A 22,048-nucleotide genomic window follows, 5' to 3' on the forward strand; every position below is an offset into this window, starting at 1 on the left:
GGTTACTCTGTCTCAAAGCATGTTGATGGGCTTTGATCATGAACTCTTGGCTCCACTTCCCACAGCTGGGCTGACGGAAATCTTCCTGGGATGCCGCACAGACAGAGCAGCTCCCAGTGTCTCTGGCTCACCTAGACACAACTCTGACCCTGCGAGTAAAAGGGGATGGATCCCAGGCTGAGCTTTAACTTCCCTACTCGACTGGGTTCTTGGATGTCCCCAGGAGATCCCTAAGGGTCACTCCAGCATTACTATCCCATGAAAAGTCTGTTCAGACTGCTGTACAGCGTTCTTCAGGTTAAATGGCTTAAATTCTGGGTCTGGACTCATCTAGGAATTGCTGCATTGTTTGCAGAAAACATATACTTTATGTCTATTGGTTCCTTTTGACTGGGAAATATTAGATTCTGATTGGATGAGAGGCTGTCTGGCTTGGCTGTGGCTGATTGATTACTGATTGGTTGAGATAGTGGACATTATGAATGGTCCTACCTTTTGATCGGGTAGGAGGCACTAAATGGACTGGCTAGCTCTGAATGCTGAGGGATGACAGGTGCTGAATTTGGATTGGATTGAGGCTTGAGTAGACTGGTTTATTGCTGATCTGGTTGGATGGACAGTTGGATGTTTTAGCAATTACATGCTGGGCACAGATCCCCACTCCCTGCACTTTCAAACCAGTTCAAATGGCTTAAGTATGATGTAACCTTAGAGTAGCAGATAATCACACACACACATTTCCTAATAGGGCAGAATACACAGGATAGTTATTACACCTCTGAACTTTACCTTCATCACTGTAAAATGGGTATGATAATGCCAGCTACCCGCCAGTCTGTTGTGAGGCTCTAATGAGTGATAAAGGATGAGACTTAACCTTGTAGACTGGAAAACCCCTAAGTAGGCAGGAAACAGATACAACAGTATATAGCAGAGCAGTGCTTTATAATCGCAAAGATGTTCCCACTCCCCTGCCCCATGCAGGCAAAGAGTCCAGTGAGGGGAGTATGCTGCCTAGGGAGGAATGACCCAACTTCCTTTTGTGTTTCCATCTGTCAGTGGGAACTTCCTCCCTGCTCCAGGCATCCAAGGAAAAAGTAGGAGGTTACCATAGCAACATGGCAAGGGATTAGGGCTGAGAAGGCCTTTTGCCTAAGTCCATCTTTAATGATGATCAATGTTTTTAATTTTTGAATAGATACACCCATATGGTTCAAAAAACCTAAACTTACATAAAAAGTAATACAGTAAAAGCCTTTTTTTCCACCCTTGTGGCTGTGTACCCTGTCCTGCTCACCCCATTTCCTAACAGAACCACTTTGGTTAACTTCATGTATATCCTTCCAGTATTTCTTTATGGTAACTGACACCTAGTGCGCACTTACTTTCTCCCAGGCAATCTTCTAATACATGTAATATTCTTTTACATGAGTTATCTCATTTAATCCTCATAACAACCCTATAGGATACGTGATGATATGAGGCCCCCATTTTGCAGAGGAGGAAACTGAAGGCCAGAGGCTTCCAGTTGCTACTGCTGCTGAAGCAACTTACCCTGGTTCATTCAGCTAGTGAGTCTGTCTCCCAAGTGCGAGTTCTTCACCACCAGTCATCTGCCTCCCTGTGAAGCGCAGGGGCAGGCAGCACGGGCTTTTTCAAGCATCTAGGCTGAGAGTGGGGGCGCCTACGTTTTACTGCAGGCACTACCCATCTCTGGTCGCTGGCTTCCCCGACTCTACAATGGACAAATCAGACTCAGCCCCTTCCGAAACCCCGGTATAGAAGACCCCAGCACTAATGCCTGCCCTCGCCCTCTCTGCTCTCTCCCCAGGACCGCCGCGAGAGCCTGCCCACTTCCCCGCCCTGGACGCCGGGTGCGTCCCGGCCCCCCAGCAGCCTGGACGGTTGGGTGAGCCCGGGACCATGGGAGCCGGGCCGAGGGAGCAGCATGAGCAGCCCCCCGCCGCTGCCGCCGCCGCCTCCACCGCCCATGTCCCCCTCGTGGAGCGAGCGCTCCGAATCCCCGATGCGACCTGAAACCGAGATGCGGCCCCCCAGCCGCCAACTGCAGGCGCTCCTGGCGCGAAATATCATCAACGCCGCCCGGCGCAAGAGCGCCTCCCCGCGGCCGGCCGGCGCCGAGAGCTTGCGGCCCTTCTCCCCGCCCAGGGCGCCGCCGCCGCCGCCGCCGCGCATGCGCTCGCCGCAGCCCGCCCGGCCCGGCCCGGCCACCGCCCCCGGGGCCACGTTCGCCCCAATCCCGCGGAGCCCGCTGCCGGCCGGGCCCTCGCCCTGCGCCAGCCCCCGCAGCCCGCTGCCGGCGGCGCCCAGGCCCTTCCCCTACCGCCGCTCGCCCACGGACTCCGACGTGTCCCTCGACTCTGAGGACTCCGGGGCGAAGTCGCCCGGCATCCTTGGCTACAACATCTGTCCCCGCGGGTGGAACGGCAGCCTGAGGCTCAAACGTGGCAGCCTCCCCGCCGAAGCCTCCTGCACCACCTAATGCCTCCTCCGCCCCACCTCATCCCCACCCCGGGATGTCCAAGCCAGAAGAAAAATCATCAGGCTTGGGAGATCCCAGCACCAAGCCCCCAAGGGGTCTGGTCTCTTTGGACAGCCCCGGAGATAAGGGGTCAGGGAGAAGAGCTCTGGGCTTGAGGGTGCAGTAGTGATCCAAGCTTGGGTTCTAGCCCTAACTCTCTCATTCAGTCATTCTGTGAACCTGGGCAAGACCCTTCCATTGTCAGACCCTCAGCTTTCGAATCTGTTTAATGGGGCTTTGGCCAAAGCAATCTCAAACTTCTTAACGCCCCCTCCCATCAACACACACACACACACACACACCTTGGAAGAGGCAGGGCATTGTGTATATGGACCCCTGGACTTGCTGCATTCCAGGCTTCCATACTCCTCCCTCCCTTCCTGGCTCTGCTCTCTGGAGTCTGGCAAATGAGGGGTGTGTTCAGAAGATCCTAGGCCTAAGTTCCCTGTCCAGTCCCTGGCTTGACCATCCGCCTCCCTGGCACCAAGTCCCAGGCAGGAGCAGCTGTTTTCCATCCCTTCCCAGACAAGCTCTATTTTTATCATGGTGACCTTTAGAGAGGTCTCCCAGGCCGACTCAAGGTGCCCCTCTGGCTCCTCTGGAGAGAAGAGGCAGGAAGATTCCTCCTCCCAGATCCCTCTCGTGCTTCTCTCCGCCCCAGCTCAGATGGCCCAGTGCATCTTTTATGCAGCCAGAGGAGTCAGTAAGGCGACGATTTCCCCCAGGCCCAAGACTTGGCCCTCCAGGTTCCTCCAACCCACCTATCTCTTCTGGGTCCTTTCATGGCAGCCCTTTCAAACAAAGCTGAGCCCTTTCAGAGTTGATGTGGAGCTATCTATTATTCTGTAGCTTTACCTGACGGCCCTGAATTTGAGTTTGCCTATTTGGAAAGAGGGAGGCAAAGAGTTCCTTGTTATGGGACGTATGCAAGCAGTGGCCAGGGTGCATAGAGGAGATTCTAGTAGGGAATGGATTGGCTCAGATGACCTCTGAGGGCTCTTCCAGTCCTGAAATGCATTCCATGGTTTTAGGAAGGGAGGGAAAATAGTGATGGAGGATTGGCTGGGCAGAATTCAGAGGCAGGTGAGCTTGGTGGGGGGTAAGAATGAGGGGTTAGACCAGAGTCAGCCTGTGTTTCTGCTTCCTTAGGAAGTATCCTACTGTTAGGTAACAGGCCCCAGTGTCCATATCATGCCCAGAGGAATGGGCACTGTTCTGCCCATCGCTTTCCCATTACTCTGGCCTAGCTAGTGCCTGGTGCCCAGTGGCCTGGCTGCAGGCCCTCGCCTGTCCCTTAAACCTTGATGGTTCTGATTCCAATCCCCTGGAGGAACATGGGGAGGAATGTGGCTAAGTTCTATAGTTTCCAGAGTTGGCTGGTGGTGCCTTCTAGAGTTTCAGATACTAAATGCAGGGATGGGAGGCAAGGGGGTGAAGAGTGTTGTAATTGGCTGAGGATCAAAGGTGTATAGGGGAAAGGATACCAGGATGTTGCCAAAGATGAGGGACAGTGTGGTTTGGGGTTAGGGGTAGACTTATCCATCAGGGTGTTGTTAGACCTGGAACCCTTAGGTAAGGCTAGAGAAAGCTGGGGTCAAGATGGCAGTCAGTGTGTGGGTGGGGTGCTTTGGAGTAAAGAAGTGATCCCAGAGGCTTCCTGAGGCCTAAGGATTGGGAATACAGGCCCTGTTGGTGGGAAGATGAGAGGGTGCTCCTGCTTAGTCAGTGATGAGTGACCACATTTACCAAAGTCCCCACCTGCTTTAGGGTCCCTTGTATCATGGAAGACAGGGGCTAAGGCCTCTTTCAGAGAAGAGACACTCTTAGGCCACTGGCTGATGCAGTGGCATAGAATATCTACTTTTGCCTGCATTTCCACGAAGAGCCAGCAGGAGGCAGCTTTGAGAAGCTATAGTTCTGTTTGGCTGTTCTCTCCTATCATGGCCTTCTTCCCGAATCCTCTCCTGTAACCCTTTAGAGATCGCCTGTGTCCTGTCTCTTGCCTCCTGTAGAAATCGGCTCTGGCCCTAAATAAATGCTTCCTGCATCCTTCTGCCTCCTGGGTCTTTTTCAGCTGCATCTAAAGCACTTCCCTTCTCCCCAACCATAGAACAGTCATAGGGACTTTGGGTGAATGAGAACATTTGACACACATGGGATGGGAGCTTGAAAAGTAGCAACCATGAGGAGAGAAAGGGAACAACAGAAAAACTCTGGGCCATAGAAGAAGTCACTGGGTTGAAGTCCTGGCCCTGTCATCTACTGGGTAAGCTCATTCCTTCTCCAGGCCTCAGTTTCCCTATCTGTGTCATGAGTGAGCTGGGCTAGGTGATGTCTCAGGGTGGTATTATCCAGGTCCTGACCACAAGACACTGACACTAAAGTGGGCAGGGCCACGCTGGGTCAGAGCCCAGTGCTCTAGGGCTGCTTTCTCCTGGTAGGTCAGGACTCTACGCAGAAGGAGAATCTCATGTCCAAGTCCAGGCAACCCTAGTGAGCTCAGGACCCAGACCATCAAGGGTGCTTCTCTCCTGATGAGGGTATCACTTGCCTAGAGAAGGGGATTGTGGCCCGACTTTTAGGTGAGGCCGATCAAAACTGCCCTCAGAACCTCCCTCACCTTCCTCTCTAGAAGCTCGAGGCTGGCGAGGCACCTGAGGGGCAGGAAGCTAAGTACAAGTGGTCCACAGCAGAGTATGGGCTTCTGCCTAAGAAGGTGTCAGAAACATGCCCTTGAACAGTGTCCCGTCACAGGCACAGGTGCTCCCTGCCCTGGACCCAGTACATCCTTGCTGGCCCCACCCTTCCATGAGTGTGGCTAGTGCACCTCTGAACCAACCTTTACCTTCAGCTGGAACCTCTCCTGAACGCACTATCCCCCTGCCTCTTGCCGATCCCAGTCTCCAGACACTTCAAACCAAGTTCATCGGAAACTGAACTCAGTATTCACCCCCCACCACAATCTGCTCCTCCCGTTACCTTCATTAGTCGCTTGGCCAGACATGAGAGTGGCCCTCTCCTCATCTCCCACATCAAGTCTCTCACCAGGACTTGGTGACTCCCCCAATCTCCCCTCAAGTCCCTCTCCTCCTCTGCATGCCCTCTGTCCCTCCCCTGACCACAGTAAGTCCTGACTCCAGTCTAGCTCCCCCCTCCCCCATTTTCCACATGGCAGCCAGAGATGTCTTCAGAAAATACCAATCTGACAACTCCATTCCACTGCTTTAAACTTCAATGACTATAAAGCGCATTTGCCTTTTGAAAAGCCTGCTGTGATCTGGCCCCTGCCCACCTGTCTAGCCTCATCTATCAGCACCGCCCCTCCTCCCACCAGTTCGGACTCTACTTGTTGACCCCCTACCATCCTTATACATGACGTGGCCTCTGCCTGCAATTCCTGTGCCTTCTCTCTGCCCAGTGAACTCCCACTCATCCTTCAAGGCCCAGCTCAAATGTCTCCTCCTCTGGGAAGACTTCCCCACCCCCAGGCCGAGTTGGTGCAACCCTCCCCTGGGCACTCCCAGAGCATTTCCCATGATGCATCTAAAAGTCTTGTTTACGGGTCTGACTTGGGCCTGGCTGAGCTCATTGAGTACAGAGTCCTGCCTTATTTATTTTCAGTCCATAGAGAGAGGCTCAGAGAACGTGAGAAGGTGGGAAGGAGGGAGAGAAGAAGGAAAGAAGCAGAAGGAAGAAAGGAAGGAAAGAAGAAATGAGTAAGTCAAAGATATCAGAGGACAGTTCATTCATGCATTCATGCATCCATCCATCATCCATCCATTCATTCCACAAATATCTATTGCATTCTTATCAGGCCATATTCTAGGCATTAAGGTTCCAATAGCAAGCTCAAATGACTGGCGACTGACTCTCAGCATTTCCAGGTGACTTTGGGGTGTGCATATGAATGTGTGTGTATGTGTGTGCAAACCCTTCTGTTGGCAAGGGCCTGCTGCTGGGGCACCTGTCTTCCCTGGGGCCTGGTACTTTTAGCATCTGTCCCTGGATCCTGTTGCAGCCCGAAATAAGGCTGTGAGCCATGACAAGGCTGAGGCCAGAGCTGGCTGCAGGGCACTCTGCTCCCTGACTGCCTGACTGCTGTAAGGACACCGACCACTCAGCTCTCAGCTTCCTGACAAAGGTGTTATCTTGAGGGTCTGACACTCCCTCTGCCCACTGTGGTCCCATCTCTCAGGTACCAGGTTCCTAGGGGAGCTTGAGGAGCTGTGGGGAGTGGGCGGAGATGAGCCAATTCCCAGAGCCCCTTCCCCTCCAAGCAGAGCAAGAGCCCTGCAGAGGGTCTGGGAAGTGTGGGGCTTCAAGGGGGCCTAAATCCTGAGTTGGGAAGGGAGGGATTCTAAGCCCGAGGTTACTCTAGGTTAATGGGGAGGGGGTGGCCAGGATTTAAGATGGGGGATAGGTAATGGCACTCCTCAGAGGGAAGCAGGGTCCACGCCTGGAAAGTGAGGGGCCCTTCCTAATGTCTGTGAATTTCTGGAAGGGGAGTGTTTATCAAGAAACAGCCCTTTGGACTGTACAGTCCTCAGTGGTCCCGGCCAGAGCACTCTGGATCACCTCATGACCCTCACCCCAAAGGCATGTGGACGTGGCCATATCTGCATCCACTTTTAGGGGGCTTGTGGATGCCCTGAAGCCCATCCCTGGATCCCCATGGTCTAGCCCAGCGCCCTATGTTACAGAGAGGGGAACTGAGTCACAGAGCTGAGTGGCTGCTCACGGTTGCAGAGAAAGTCAGGGACACCGATTAGATTCCAAGTCTCCCAGCTCAGTGCCCACTGACCTGGGCGTGGGGCATCCAGATGGAGGCAGATTGTTTTTCTTAAGGAAGGAATATAGAAACACCTGGAAGCAAAGCAGAGGGGCACAGGAGAGCATAATCGGTCAGGGGGCTCAAGGGTCTGTCTTCTCTTTTGGGGGCAAGTTAGGGGATCTGGACTTGGGACCTGCAGGGTTCTCTGGGTCTCTCGACATCATTTTATTTGTAAATCTCCTCCAAGATTCCTAGAAAGTGTCATTAGATGCACATGGGGGGATGAAGGAGGAGGGAGAGAAGGGGCAAGGAAGAAGAGAGCACCTTGGGGTACTAGACTTACTGGGGTGATCACTTCGTAAGTTACATAAATGTCTAATCACTATGTTGTACAACTGAAACTAATATAATATATGTCGGTGGTAACTGAAAAGTTTTAAAAATTATATTTTTAAAAATAGAAGAGAAAACCATGTAAGTTAGCTCAGGGATGAGGGTAGAGGAAGGGTGCGATGTTTCTCTCAGCTTCCTTGGACCAGCCTGTGCCCTCAAGCCTCGGGGCTAAGTACTGGGGACCAGAGGGGAGGACCTGTCTTGCAGATCCCAGTGTCACCCCAGCCTACCCACCCATATCCCCTCTCCGCCTGACATAAACCTCCAACCTTTGTCAGCCACTGATCAGACCTCACCTGAGGCAGTGGATGCAAACAGTCTGAGACCCCCACCTGCCCGCCTCTAATCCCAGAGAGCACAGCCTGAGGAGAGTGCCTCTCCAGCTGCATGGAAGCCTCAAGCATCTCCCTCGCCCTCCCTGGGCCACAGGCTCCTTCTCTGTATGAAGAGACCTCAACGGCCCTGCCAGCTCAGAGAACCCTTGCCTGAGACTTTGAGGTGGAGCAAGGCTGTTCAGGGCCAAGGACTGGGAGGAGGTGTGAGGAGCAATGGAGGCAGCCGGGCCCATTTGCGGATCATTTCCCCCACAGGATGATCCCCAAGGAGCAGAAGGAGCCAGTGATGGCTGCCATGGGGGACCAAGCGGGACCAGGTAAGGTGGCCCCAGCTCTTGTGCATTCCTCAGACCCCATCCTTTCTAAGTCCCACCCTGTGGCCCCTCAGGCCTGCTGTCCCCAGGCCTAGGCAAACAGGTGTGAGTTCCAGGCCAGCCTGACGGAGTACCTGGGGAATCTGCCACCTGGGCTGGGAAGCTTCCTGAAGCACTGGGAGGGGGCTTGCCCCGGTGTCCTCTCACCTAGGAGCTGAGGTTGAGTGCCCTAGACGGGCCCTGGCCCCAGCTAAGTCCTCACCTCAGCTCCAAATTGAGCTATGCGGGCTCTGGTCCCAGACCCAGCCCTAACTGCGGCCCCAAACTACCCCGCACACTTGTCCTTGCTGACGGAAACTGTGGGTCTCACTGAGAGTGGGGTAGGGTAGCAAAAGCAGGCTACCCAATCTGCCTCAAACCATTTCACTTAACAGCCAACTCATCCAATGAACAAATCCTCTAAAATACGTGTTTATCAACTTTATAAAACCTCTTCCGGAATTTTTGGCATAATTTTGGAGTCTGTTTATTTGGCCTACTTTAGAGCATTTCAAGTATTTTAAAAACAAATTCAACTAAGTCAGGGCTCTCAAACTTTTGTGTGAATCATAGTGACACAGCGTTGTTGGTTAAAATACACATTCCCAGCGTCCACCCCAGGGATTCTGATACAGCGGACCTGGACAGGGGCCGTCCATTCTCCTGTTAGGCAAGCACCCAGGAGCTTCTGACACAGGTGAACAGGGAACCGAGGGAGCTCGGACAAACCCTTGCCTCAGGGCACTGTTACAGCGCTGCCTCAGTCAGAGTTCTAAGAAGCATTTAATCATGTTGTATGACTGTATATGTGAGTTGTCCTTTTAACCTATCCTGTGTGTTCTTGCCTCCTTTTGTTGGAGTCAAGTTTCTTTGTTTTTCTATTTCATGATTTTATGTGCTAAAATATGCAAACTTTGGAAGGTGTTGATATTCTAACTAGAAGAAATCAGGCAATGCCTTCTCTCTTCTTGTGTCTAAGTAATTAATTAATTATAGACCCTTGAATATTGACACACATCATTTATGCTAGACTGGAAATGAATAAATTATTGACTATTGCTAGGGTATTAATTAAAGACAATTTTGAAACTGAAGACAGGTAGAAAGAAAAAATCATCTCATGGTCTCACCACCAAAAGACAGCCATTGTAAAGTAATAATAATAAAAATACTTACTATTACCACGTGTCAGATACTGTGCTAAGAGCTTTTACGCTTTATGCCAGACTGCTTACTTAACCATAACCCTCACAACAACTCTGTAAGTTAGACATTATTATCCCTATTTTGCAGATAAGAAAACGGAGGCTCAGAGGAGCTAGGTGGTCACACATCTAGGAGGTGGTAGAGCTGAGATTCCACTCCAGATTTTTCTCTCTAGCGCTGCTTCTTTATTGTATACACATAATACATCGTTATAAAATATTCAGACAAAACAGACATGAATGACTCTGAAAGCAAAAGTGCCTCATAACGGAAGCACCTGGAGATAACCACTGCTCACATATTTGGGTCAATCCTTCTGTTCATATATATTTGTATAAATGGATACACATCCATGTGGGCTAAAGACTATGCACTGTGTTCTTCAGCTTAAATTTTTTTTCACTTAGCAGCATACCACAAACTTTCTATCCTAGTATGATTTAGCTCACTGCCTCCCCTTCCCTTGCTCCTTAGTATATAATATGTTATACACAATTATATTCACACACACATACACACACAGACACCCTGATGGTGGTCATAAGGGCTATCCTCAGGTTGGGACCCTTAAGAGCAGAGCCTGAGGATTCTCGAGCAAGTGACTTATTAACGTCATGCTCTCAGAAGGGAAGTGACGTAAGCAGGACGGCGCAGGGGAAATTGTTAAGCAAGGATGTGGGCTCAGCTGTAGCTGAGGTTCAAGATGACCCTGTGAAGCCTCCAGAACATGAATTACTCCATAGAATTCATCCCATCTTCAACAAGGGGGCCGGCCACGTCTGTTTACCTGGGCAGTCCTCTGCAGAAGGTGGAAGTTTTGGACGGCTAGCCACTGGTAAAGGGCATCTGGACAGCACCCACCATAAGACTGACCCCCAGTTTTCACAAATTGAAACCTCACTGTAATAAACATCCTTGTATGAATATCTTCAGGCATGTTTATTCAATTTTTCTCCCCAAGAATGGGTGCTTAGAAATAGCATTGCTTAGTCAAATAGGTTTTATCTATAGTTTTTCTCTTTTCTTTAAATATTGAGCTCAGTTCATCCAGATAGGATTTGAGAATACAATGCCAGGAGAATTTTTATTATGTATTTACATATAAATAGTCTTTTATATTTTTTAAGTATGCAGCACTTTTTCTTGTTTAAAATGAAAACAAAAAACAGTGCACACAATTTCCAGCCCTCCTCCTCCCTAAGTCCCATAAGTCATCACCGCTAACAGGCATGTCTCCTTGCAGATTTTGCAGTATGTGCATAAATATATATTAATGGTTTAAAATATATGAGTGGGACCTTAGAATACAGATTCTTCTGAAACTTACTTTACCCCCTTTTCACCTACAGTGGATTTCTTTCTGTTCCTGGAAGGTACTTTCTCTATATTTGCTGAAAGAATGAACAGAAACATCAACCTCCTTTTTGAAAAGGCTGTGTAGGAGTCCACAGGATGGAGTCACAGCACCTGAATGGCCTCAGGGCCGCCTGGTGTCCACGTCCATCTCCCTGACTCATTCACTCTCCCACACTATTCTCTTAGACAACTTCAGCAACCTCTCTCCTCAAACCTCCCTCCCCTACTTCCTCCCCCATCTTCATTCTCAGCTAATGACCTTGCTTCTTTCACTGAGAGAAGTCAAGTCACCAAAAGAGACCGTCTGCAGGCTGCCCCCTGCATGCATATCAGTCCACTTGCTTGCCCGTGTCCACGTTTTCAGTTTTCCTTCTTGATGTGGTAGAACTCTCCCTGCCCCTGTCTGAAGCCAACCCTTCTAGGTGGGCACCAGATGCCCTCCCCTCCCCTCTCTCCTGCTCAAGGACACTCCTGCAGTCATTCTCCTGTCTCTATTGCATTGTCAAATTTTCCCGTCATCAGCTAACAAACATGCTGTTATTTCTCCCTCTTTAAAAACAAACATGCACTTAATACCACTGAACTGCACATTGAAAAATAGTTAATCAAAAATAGATGATCAATTTTGTTATGTGTGTTTTACCACAATAAAAATTTTCAAGCAAACACAAAGAAAAACAAACAAACAAATAAATCCCTCTTGATTCCACAGCTGCCTCTAGCCGTGGTCCTTTAGAGCACAGTTCCTCAAAGCAGTTGTCTCTACTTTCTTCCCTTTCTCTCGTTTTCTTTTTTTCTCATTTTATTTAGCCGATTTCCAAACACACACAAATGTAGAGTGCAAAGCCACATGGTTCCCCTTTTATTCCTGGAATCCAAAGCAAATCCCAAAGAGCATGTGATTTCATGTCCTCAATACTTCCAAACACATCAAAAATAATAAAAAGCACATTTCCTTATACCACAAAGATATTAGCAAAGTGAACAAAATTAGCAATATTGATTGAATACTATCTAATAACCAGTTCCATAGTCAACTTTCTCCAATTTTCTAGTTTGTTTTAATGAGAATCCAAATAGGGCCATTGTTTTTATTTGGTTGCTATGTCTCTTAAGTCTCCTTTAATCTAAAATGCACCCCTCCCTTTTTTTCATGTCATTCACTCCTTTGAAGACATCAGGCCAGTTGCCCTGTAGAATGTCCCACATCCTAGAGTTGGCTCATTGCTTCCTGGTGGTGTGGTTAAATTGTCCCTCTGTCCTTTTCTCTTGATTCCTTTCCAATAAGACTTTCACACCCAAATACTCCACAGCAACTGCCTTGGTGAAGATCACCAATAGTAACGGCACGTTACTAAATATTGTGGTCAATTTAGCCCTCATCGTACTTGACACATGAGCAACATTTGACTGTGTTGATCACACCACCCTCCCTGAAATGCTTTTATCATTTGGTTTCCAGGATACCACACTCTAGATTTCCTCCCGCTTCACTGGGTGCTCCTTCCCAGACTCCAGGACTGGTTCCTCATTTACCTACATGTGGAGGCCCTGGCCACCAACCTGCTATATTCCTAACGATAAGAAATAAACATAATATTTTTCACTGAAGAAAACCAACAACAAATACCATTTATATGCTTGCGATGCCTCAGTTTTTACCTTAGGTCAGTTTTCTCCCATGAACACAAGACTCACACATCCCGCTCCCTCCTTGGCCTCTCCACTTGGATTTCTACAAGGCTCTTCAAACCTTATTTGACCAGTTTTGAAGAAAATTAAGGGGCTTTGAATGTGGACTTGGCGTGATATAAAACAAAAAGTTGTCCACTTGGAAAGGTGGAGATCTTTAATTGATAAAAGACGTTATAAAGCACATAGGCTATGATTTCATTTTGGTTAAAAACTCATATATAAATAAATAGTCATTGGAAAAGATAGGAAAGGATATATACTAAGGTGTTAATAATGGTGATCTCTGAGTGGTAGAAAAGGATATTCTTCTTTTCTTTTTCTCTTATAGCTGTATTTTCTAACGTTCTTTAATACATATAGATAATGTTCTATAATAATAAGAGGCTATTTTAAAAGTAAAAGAACACACGTCTAAAGCCGAACTACTGATCTTTCCCCGCACCTTCTCCTCCAGGCTGCCCATCTCAGGGAGTGGCTGCTCCATCTCTCCGGTGCCTCAGGCCAGAAAGCCTCCACTCCTCTTTCTCTTTAATGCCCCACATCCATGGCTCACCTTTAAAAGATATCTAGAATCTGTTAATTTCTTACAACCTCCACCACCGTAGACAAAGAGCTGCACCGGAATTTCATGGAAGAAATACAAATGGCCAAAGAATATCTAAAGCAGAGCTTCATTTCACTGAGTGTCAAACACATGCAAATTAAACTCGGAGGTGTCATTTCTGCCCACCAGGTGGGCAACACGTCCACTGAATGATGACACCTGGTATTGACACGAGTGGGAGAAGCTGGTATTCTCACACACAGTGGACAGTGCTGTGAGGAGGTCCCCTTAGAGGTGGCTGCGAATACCCTACGGGTGAGGTCATAAGGGCTCGCTCTGGCCTCTCCCCACAGTCCCTTTGCTGGACCTGGGCAAGAAGCTGAGTGTGCCCCAGGATTTGATGATGGAGGAGCTATCGTTACGTAACAACAGAGGATCCCTCCTCTTCCAGAAGAGGCAACGCCGTGTGCAGAAATTCACCTTTGAGTTGGCAGCCAGCCAGCGGGCGGTGAGTAAGACCCCCATTGTGCTCACAAGGAAACTGAGGCCCAGAGAGGGCCAGTGGTTAGCCTAAAGCCAAACCATGAGCTGCGTGAGCACCTCTGGCCCCTGAGAGTCCCTCAAGCTCCAGCTACAGAAGGCTGAGCCCCTGCCTTCTGGCTCCTACAAGGGCTGAAGAACAGTCATACGCTCTGGACGAGCAGGATTTAGATTAGACTTGACCTAAGATGGAAAACTCAGAATGCCTTTTTCCCTTCTCACTGGAAGAAGGAAAAGGTCATGGGAACAGTCTAGTCTGCTGGCAGAGAAAGGAGGCAGGAATGGTTTATCCCTAGGCTTCAAAAAGGCAGCAGGCAGTTTCAGGTACGTACTTCTAAGGAACTCGGGCCATTGCATCCATGCTCCACGCAATTTCTGGATGAGACAGGAGGCGACTGAGAAGGAGCAAAAGGTCAGAATAATAAAGGTGACAAAACCCCTACCTTTGCTATGTGCCTAAGACAGTGCTAAGTGATTCACATGTATCATCTCATTTAATGCTCAAAAAGTGATATTATCATCATTATCTCAATTTTACAAAGAGCGAAACTGAGGCTTAGGAAGGTGAAGGGTCAATATTATTATAGCAACTAACATATAGAGCATCTCTGTGCAGAGCAAGGGGTGTAGCGCTCTACACTATGAACTCATACCCTGCAACATCGCTGGGAAGTGGGCGCTAGGATCATGTGCCCCCCGTTTTTTTGGTGGAGGGTGATCCCTGGCCTTTGCGGCGCTGAACCTCCCTGCGGTTTGTCTGACCCCCACAAATGGTGGCGGGGAAGGTGGCTGGAAACGGTGAAGGGAAACCCTACAGGAGGGGAAGCTGGGAAAAGGGGCCTGGCGGCTGGAAGACAACGAGCCCGCCCGTGTCCAGGTTGCCAACGGCCCGGAGGAGAGCTACGGCTTCCAACTCCACACCTTGCATACTTCTCCCGGGGTCCCCGAGGACAACCAGCCCGCAGCTTCCCAAGCGGAGCGCGCCCGCAGCCCCAGCGCCCTGGCGCCAGGTAAGTGGCCTCCCCGAGTCCCGGGACCAGAGCTGGGGGACCGGAGCGTGGGAGTGCCCCACGGAGGCGGGGGAAGGAGGAGAGTGTCTAGTCCACGCCTCCCCCCCCCGCCCGTTCACAAACATACAGACCCCTCCACGGACCTAACACAAGCCCAAAGAGGGGCAGCCACACGACCCAGGTCACACAGTGAGCCCGAGTTCCAGCCAAGACCAGAACCTGCGTCCTAACTCGTGATTCCCCTGCTCCAGTCCTCGTTTCCAGGGAGGGGGAAGGGTCTTCTTTGCTGGAGCAACTTTGGCGTCACCCCCTCCCCTTTCTCGGCTCCAGTCTTCCCTCCCCCAACCGCATCCGAGGTGGACGTGGGAGTGTGGCCGAGGGAGAAAGGAACCCAGGCCCCTTCCTGCCCACCTCCCACGCGCCCTGCTCCACCTCCAGGCTATGCCGAGCCACTCAAGAGCGTCCCGCCGGAGAAGTTCAACCACACGGTCATCCCCAAGGGCTACCGCTGCCCGTGGCAGGACGTCATCAGCTACCGGGACTACCAGAGCGATGGCCGAAGTCACACCCCTAGCCCTGCTGAGTACCGAAATTTCAACAAGTAAGGCGGCAGACAGCTTGGGGAGAGAGAGCCCGAGGGTACAGGGTGCGCAGGAGCCAGTCACAACCAAGGCAGTAGCTGCATTTCTTGAGCACTTTCTACATGACAGGCTCTATCTGAACACTTTATATACGTTTAGTGAGCTCTTGCTAGAATCTAATAAAATGCTTGCCTCAGCACATAGTAGGTGCTCAATAAATGCACAGGGAATAAGTGGGTGAATGTGTCACACATCTTGTTGGATCCTCCCCACAACAGGGTGGTTGGCTATGATTTTTCTTATTCTGTTGGTGAAGAGACCACTCAGGATTATCAACAACCTGCCCAAAGTCCCAAAGCAAGGAAGCAGCGGCAGGGCTGGGGTCCAAGTCTGGGTTTGTCTGACTCCAGAGCCGGGTTTCTTGTTCTCTCTTACTGCCTTGTGCCACGTCTTTGATGGCATTGAGGTGCACGTCCTTTCCTGGGAGGGGGCCCCAGATCTCACCAGTCCTAGACTAGCTCAGTCTCTCCTCACTGGTCTGGAAGAGGCCTAGAAAGTGGCTTTGAGGCTGTAGCAAAGTGGGGAGTGGCAGTGAAACGCTGCACACCCGAGGTGAGAGCCACAGAGTGGCTCCCGCTGTTTAGAGCTTGGGGCCTCAACGTGGGCTTAAATGCAGACTCCTTACCTGGCTATGTGGCCTTAGGGGAAGTCACTTAACCTCTCTGAGCCTCCATTTCCCCATCTGTACAATGAAACTATTACAGTATCTACTTCCTAAGGTTGTTGTGATGGCATAAGGAGCCATAGGCATAGTTTCTGGCAAGCTCTTAATATTAACAGTAGCTGCTATTATTATTATTATTTACAGGCGGAAATGAAGGTGATAGCTAGAAAAGCTACTAGAGGAGACTTGAAAGGAATAAATTTAACATCCTGCCCTAGGGGCCAGAAAACAAATTATAGGAGTCAAGACAGGAGCTTGGCACTTGGAGGAAGGCCTTGGGCTGGGGGTTGGATTTCAACTGCAGTTGGCTTCCTCAGTCTGATGCTATTTCTGAAAAATGCTCCTCTGGCTTGGACTGCATTTGGTGTGGAAGTGCAGGGTCCACAGAGAGGAGGCCACAGTCCAACTCTTCTGGCACCTGCTCAGACCACACGTGGAGACTGTGTCTGTCTGACAAAGGTAGACGGATGGCCGCCAGGGCCTGGCTGGGCCTGGAGACCCGGCCCTCTGAGGGAGGGCTGAAGGATTAGGGACGATGGGCCTTGAGAAGAGACTGTTCAGGAGGGACATGACTGCCTTCATACAGCTCATAGCCATGGAGGGCCCTGATGGAAAGAACTGCACTCAACAGGCTCTGTGTGAGCCATGAGCCATTGGGGTTTACGGCCAGGCAGGCCTGTGCTCTCTCACCTACTGGGGCCCTCAGACCCTGCCTGCCCAGCTATTTAAAACCCTCACTGAGCATTTACTCCTGGCAGCCAGCTCAGATCGCAACCCCATCCGTCTTACACCTCAGATAAGACAGGCTGAGGCACAGTCCCATGAACAAAAAGAGGGTCTTAGGGAGCCCTGAGCCCAGAAGCCTTCTGGGGCAGAAGGGTGAAGTGAGGCAGACTGAGGAGGAAGAGCAGTGTTGGTCGCCAAGCTGTGTTCAGGATCCAGGGCTCTGGGCTCTTAGTCAAGGGCCCAACTGTGAGGCTTGCTCAGCTTGGAAACCGCCCAGCCTGTTCTCACGGGGCCTGGCTGTTGCCGCCAAAGCTGGGGTGGTCCAGGCAGAAACCCTGTCCTTGCTGGAACCCAGGCCCTGGCCCAAGGTTCGCCTCTCTACCGCAGGGGCAAGCACCCCCATCTCCCCATTGGTCCCAGGCTGCGGGGAAAACATGACATGAGCCATGCTTTTCATTTTTCTTAAAATATAAAAGTTTTTAAATTATATACTTAATATTCTCTTAAAACAAACGAACGAGGCAACTACAGATAAAGGTAGGGTTCCTTTGTTCACCGTCCTAATCCCAGTTCCCTTCCTAAAGGTAACACTGCTGTCAGGCTGGTGTGTAGGTTTTCAGAACATTTTCTATGGGCAGCTCCGTACCTATGGGAGATACAGCATTGTTTTCTGTGCATGTGTTTTAATACTTTGCATTTCTTTCTGTAACGTGCTTGCTTTTTTCATTCAACATTATTCTCTTAAAACCTACTTTACTTACTACATACAGATTGTTTCCCTTTTAAGCTGCTGCATAATATTCCATCATTTGAATATACATTTGTCGTGTCCATGCCTCTGCCAGTGGACAATGGGTTGTTTCTGGTTTGTCACTAATCCTTGCTCACACTGCTTCCTTGCGCATACACACACGTTTCCCTAAGCCATATGCTGGCAGTGGAGTTGCTGGTTGACAGTTTGCACATTTTCAGGTTAAAAAGATCCTGCCACATTTTCCTTCAAGGGAGCAGCACCAATGTACCCTCCAAACAGCAGGATATGAATGAAACTTTGCCCATTATCGAATTGTTTCTTCTTGCCAGTCGTATGGGTGAGAAATGGCATGTGTGTTGTCATCTGTACTTCCCTGATTCTCCATGCTCTTTGTAATCTTCCCTTCTCTCTCCAGTTTGCAGTAGATTGTTCTAAGAGGAGATAACAAGAGGAAGGAAACACTATTCAACTCTACTCCCTCCTGGAACTTAGGGGAAATCTAGAGGTTTGCCTACGACAAACCAATTCTAACGCTGAAAATTTCACTCCAATTTCTAAACAACAAGCCATCCTGACCAGGTGCAGAGCTGGAGAAACCTGTTAAAGATAGTATGAAACCTTGCTGTACAGAAGGGAAACTGAGGCCCAGGGAGAGGCAGGGGTGGGGCTGCACACAGTGACCCGCATGTCAGTATTCTGCCATTCCTGTCCCATAATTCCCACCCCTCCTGCTGCTCTTCTTTCCCCAGGACCCCGGTGCCCTTTGGAGGAGCCCTGGTGGGGGAGACCATGCCCAGGGCAGGCACCCCCTTCGTCCCGGAGCTCATCAGTGGCTTGGAACTCCTCCGCCTCAGACCTAACTTCAACAGAGTGGCCCAGGGCTGGGTCCGCAACCTCCCGGAGTCTGAGGAGCTGTAGCCCCAGCCTGCATCTTCAATTCCCCGATCGCAGACTTCGGGGAATATCTGGAGCCAAGACTTGTGAACAGCACTTCACAGTATATGAAGGGCCTTCACACACAAAACCTATGCCAGTCACAAAGGTCACAAAGTTCAGTAGTCCTTAATTGTGGTGTTTAGAAAGCTTTTCCTTTTACTGAGATGCAGCTGGTCTTTATTCATGCTCTAAACATTTACTAAATACCTACTATGTGCTAGACACTGTGACAGGGAGAGGGGCCCTGGCCTAGAGTAGGAAAAGACAGCAGGGCAGATTTGTAAAGCAGTAAATTACCTTAATTTTCCCTAAAGCATGCTAATTGGCAACTGAGGAATAAAGTGCTGTGAGGCAGAGGAGGGGGTCTCTAACCCTGGGTGTGGGGTGGGATTCCAGGAAGCTTCCCAGAGGAGTAAGAGTCCATCAAGGGAAGAGGGTGTGATGGGGAGGGCATTCCTAGTGAGTCAAGCCGGGTGTGCGGGGAAGATGCAGAGCATAGGCGCAGGGATTCTGGAGAAGGGAGACGGCTGTGTCAGAGGAGTCGGTGACTCTGCAGAGGGCCAGGTTGGGTGGGCTGTACTGAGATGATGGACAAAGTTCTTAAGCTGGGGAGTGAAGGGTCTGGATAGTTGCTATGTGGGGCAGATCGGAGGGTAAGGCAGGAAGCCAGGAAGTCTTGAAGGAACAGGCTTGGACTAGGGAGGTGAGCATGGGGATGGAAAGACTGGGCACCCTGTTCTGGAGGAAGGCCTCAGCCTGGGTGTTGGATTCAACTGCAGTCGGCTTCCTCAGTCTGATGCTATTTCTGAAAAATGCTCCTCTGGCTTGGACTGTATTACGTGTGGAAGTGCAGGGTCCACAGAGAAGAGGGCAGAGGCAAAGGGGGGCACTTATGAAGAACCCTCCCACCTCCTTCTGCCCGCCGTTCTGAGCAGGCCCTGAAGTAGAGCTTGCCCTAGTCCTCAGGAGTAGTTCGGGGCTCTACTCCAGCTCCCTAGGAAGAGGAGAGAAAGGAATGCCTCTCAGTGCAGGTGGTGATGGTGGTGGTGGTGACGATGGTGACAGCTGCTTTTTCTACTGGGTGCCTCAGTGCTCAGGCTGGTAGTAGGTTCTCTACAAGTCCTATTTCTAATTTCCAGTACAACCCTAAGAGAAAGGATTGCCCCATTTCACAGATGTGGATATCCAGGTTCAAAAGTGGGAAGTGGCTTTTCCAGAGACAGAACCCAAACGGGACTGTGTCCTATTCCAATGGAAGTCTCTTCACTGCGCTGGGTGGCTAAGCCAATGCCCACTCACTCTGGGATCACGTAATCTTGGTGCCCGGCCTTAGAGTTTAGAGGTTAAGGGAGCAGGCTGGGGAGTCAGACTGCATGGGATGGGTTCTAACTGCCACTGTTAGCCATCGAGCAGGTCATTTCTCACATGTGGGCCTGTTTCTCCAGCTGTAAGATGAGGAAGTCCCTGTATTGGGTTGTACTGAGCACAGTGACAGACAATACATAGTAGGCACTCGATCGTTATTAGACTTCATGTAACCACTCCTCTTGACTGGAAAAGACGTTTTTGCAGTGGATGCCACTTGAGAAGCAGGCTGCTAGGATGTGATTGGGGGTCAGTGAGCTGAAGCCTGAAGGGAAACCTCTGGTCACTGCAGGGCTCCCTTTGGACATGAACGACCTCCCCTTGCCTCCCTCTGCCTCTTCCCTGACTCTCTCAGGGAGATGAGAAGTTCAGGAATCTAGCTGGTTCTTAGGTACATGGGATAATGGTTGCATTTGCCTTTTGCTCTGGACTTCCACTGCGCCCTGCACAGTCTCACGGGGCCAGAAGCCAGACCCTTAGAATTGCTTACAATTAATGGGCTGCCTTGGATTTGGGCACTGCCTTTTAAAGCCATGTTTCCATGAGCCGAAAACCAACCATTAAAGTGTCTGAAACAGAAGTGACCGCCTTGGGTTGGCTCTGCTATGCTCTAGAGGGTCATGGCGCTCCTTCCTTTCTTCTTCTAATAATATGACTCGCACTCGTGTTGTTTAAAAAAAAAGAGCTTATAGTAAAAATAAACAAACAAAGGAAGAAGTAAAATGGAAAGGTATCTGCCCACATAGCCCCTCCCATGTGACACAGACCTTCCCACCCTCCTGCACCTCAGAGGTAACCACTGGTAGCAACTTGGTCCTTCTAGAATTCTAGGGTTATTTGAATAGATAACTATGTACATGGGTAGAACTGCACAAGTGCAAAGATGTGTCTTTGTGTTCATGGGATCATACTACATGTATTAGTCTGTATTTTGCTTCTTTATTCAACCATAAGTAAAATTTGGATCCTGAAAAAGCACGTCATTAACCTTTCATATCATTTGGGGGCCTTCATATAAACCTCTCCATACGTTTGTCTGTTTTTGTTCTTTATATAAATGAAATCACACAATGATACAGAAATAAAAAGGACAGAGGCTAGCCAAAACATTGGGAATCTGACATTAGACATGGCAGCAATGAACACGAACGACCTACAGTTACAGGCAACGATCCAGAGGCATCTCAGAAACAAAAGGGTAAGCCAAGGAGGGCACACCCATATGTATGTGTTTACTAATGCAAAGCAGTGTTGAATACAGTCAGGATAGTGGTAACTGTGGGAGGACAGAAAGGTTTGCGATTGTGAAGGCACACATAAAATGCTTCTGAGAAAGCTGGAAATTTTCTATTTCTAGATCTGGGTGATTGTTACACAGACATTCACTTTAAAAATATTTAGTTGTACATTTGTGTTTTATGTACTTTTTCTGTACATGATATATTTTACCAAAATCATCCCTTCTTTTAAAACAGTTAGTAGATTAATAGATTAGATGTACGTGAAGAGAGAATCTGTGAACTAAAAGTGCCCACAATAAATCACAGAGACGTAAAGAAACGGAAAACATGAGAGCGAAGTTAAAAGACATGGCAGATAAAAAGAAAATGCCCAAACGACTAATAGGGGTTCCAGAAGGAGTTTAAAGTGGACCAGGGATTTTCCAGACTTGATACAAGGTTAACACATAACCATCACCCTGTCATGAGAAGGATAAATTAAATCCACACCTAAGAACGACTGCAGTGAAACTGCATAACTCCAATGTCACAGAGAAATTTCAAAGGCACCCAGACCAAAAACGTTAGATTACCTACAAAAGAACAACACTTAGAATAACAGCAATAATGGAAAAATATCTTCAAGAAGTGAGAACAAAATACATTTTCAGACAAATAAATATTAAAGAGAGCATTCCACCTACCCCAGAAAGAACGGCAAAACAAAACAAAAAACACGCTTTGGGAAGGATCCAGAAAGAAAAGTATAAAATCTAAGCAGCAATGGTGAGCAGAAAAATCAATTGCATAGTTGGCAGAAAGGATGAAAAAGAAGCAAAGGCACGTAAAATAAAGTGGTATAAATACATTCAAATGTATCAGTTATCACAACAAATGTAAATGGATAAGACTCACCAGATTGGATGATCCATGTTGTTCACAAGCACCAATCCTAAAAATATAACACAGATGTGAAATAGAGAAATGGAAAAGGATA

General features: G+C 49.3%; 2 protein-coding genes across 7 annotated transcripts in view; both read left to right on the forward strand.

Moving 5' to 3' along the window:
* SYNPO (synaptopodin) overlaps positions 1 to 4,591 on the forward strand; it is a 36,098-nt gene extending 31,507 nt beyond the window's left edge. For all 4 annotated transcript variants that reach the window (XM_019734373.2, XM_074313782.1, XM_074313781.1 and 1 more), the window contains exon 3: positions 1,832 to 4,591. In XM_019734373.2, coding sequence (XP_019589932.2) covers positions 1,832 to 2,503 — 672 coding nt within the window. In that variant the 3' untranslated portion in view covers positions 2,504 to 4,591. The remainder of the gene's footprint in view (positions 1 to 1,831) is intronic.
* A 1,508-nt stretch (positions 4,592 to 6,099) lies between these two features.
* MYOZ3 (myozenin 3) lies at positions 6,100 to 21,731 on the forward strand. 3 transcript variants are annotated; one of them, XM_019734431.2, is made up of 6 exons: positions 6,100 to 6,258; positions 8,297 to 8,358; positions 13,549 to 13,703; positions 14,613 to 14,745; positions 15,184 to 15,346; positions 18,280 to 21,731. In XM_019734431.2, the coding sequence occupies exons 2-6, from the start codon at positions 8,298 to 8,300 to the stop codon at positions 18,446 to 18,448; spliced, it is 681 nt and encodes a 226-aa protein (XP_019589990.1). In that variant the 5' UTR covers positions 6,100 to 6,258; position 8,297; the 3' UTR covers positions 18,449 to 21,731. The 3 variants fall into 3 exon arrangements, with proteins under 3 accessions (XP_019589990.1, XP_074169889.1, XP_019589988.1); XM_074313788.1 differs by lacking the exon at positions 6,100 to 6,258 and adding an exon at positions 6,361 to 6,426 and having other exon boundaries at positions 18,280 to 20,806; XM_019734429.2 differs by lacking the exon at positions 6,100 to 6,258 and adding an exon at positions 6,552 to 6,737 and having other exon boundaries at positions 18,280 to 20,806.
* The last annotated feature ends 317 nt before the right edge of the window (positions 21,732 to 22,048 follow it).

Source organism: Rhinolophus sinicus, linkage group LG10 (genome assembly GCF_036562045.2).
Source record: "Rhinolophus sinicus isolate RSC01 linkage group LG10, ASM3656204v1, whole genome shotgun sequence".
In the NCBI taxonomy this organism is placed as follows: Eukaryota; Metazoa; Chordata; class Mammalia; order Chiroptera; family Rhinolophidae; genus Rhinolophus; species Rhinolophus sinicus.

Excerpts from the sequence above, each read along its gene's own strand:
- MYOZ3 (XM_019734431.2), top strand. The coding sequence starts at position 8,298 with ATGATCCCCAAGGAGCAGAAGGAGCCAGTGATGGCTGCCATGGGGGAC. Across the intron at positions 13,704-14,612 it reads TGGCAGCCAGCCAGCGGGCG|GTTGCCAACGGCCCGGAGGA; the intron begins GTGAGTAAGACC and ends GCCCGTGTCCAG. Across the intron at positions 15,347-18,279 it reads GAGTACCGAAATTTCAACAA|GACCCCGGTGCCCTTTGGAG; the intron begins GTAAGGCGGCAG and ends TTCTTTCCCCAG.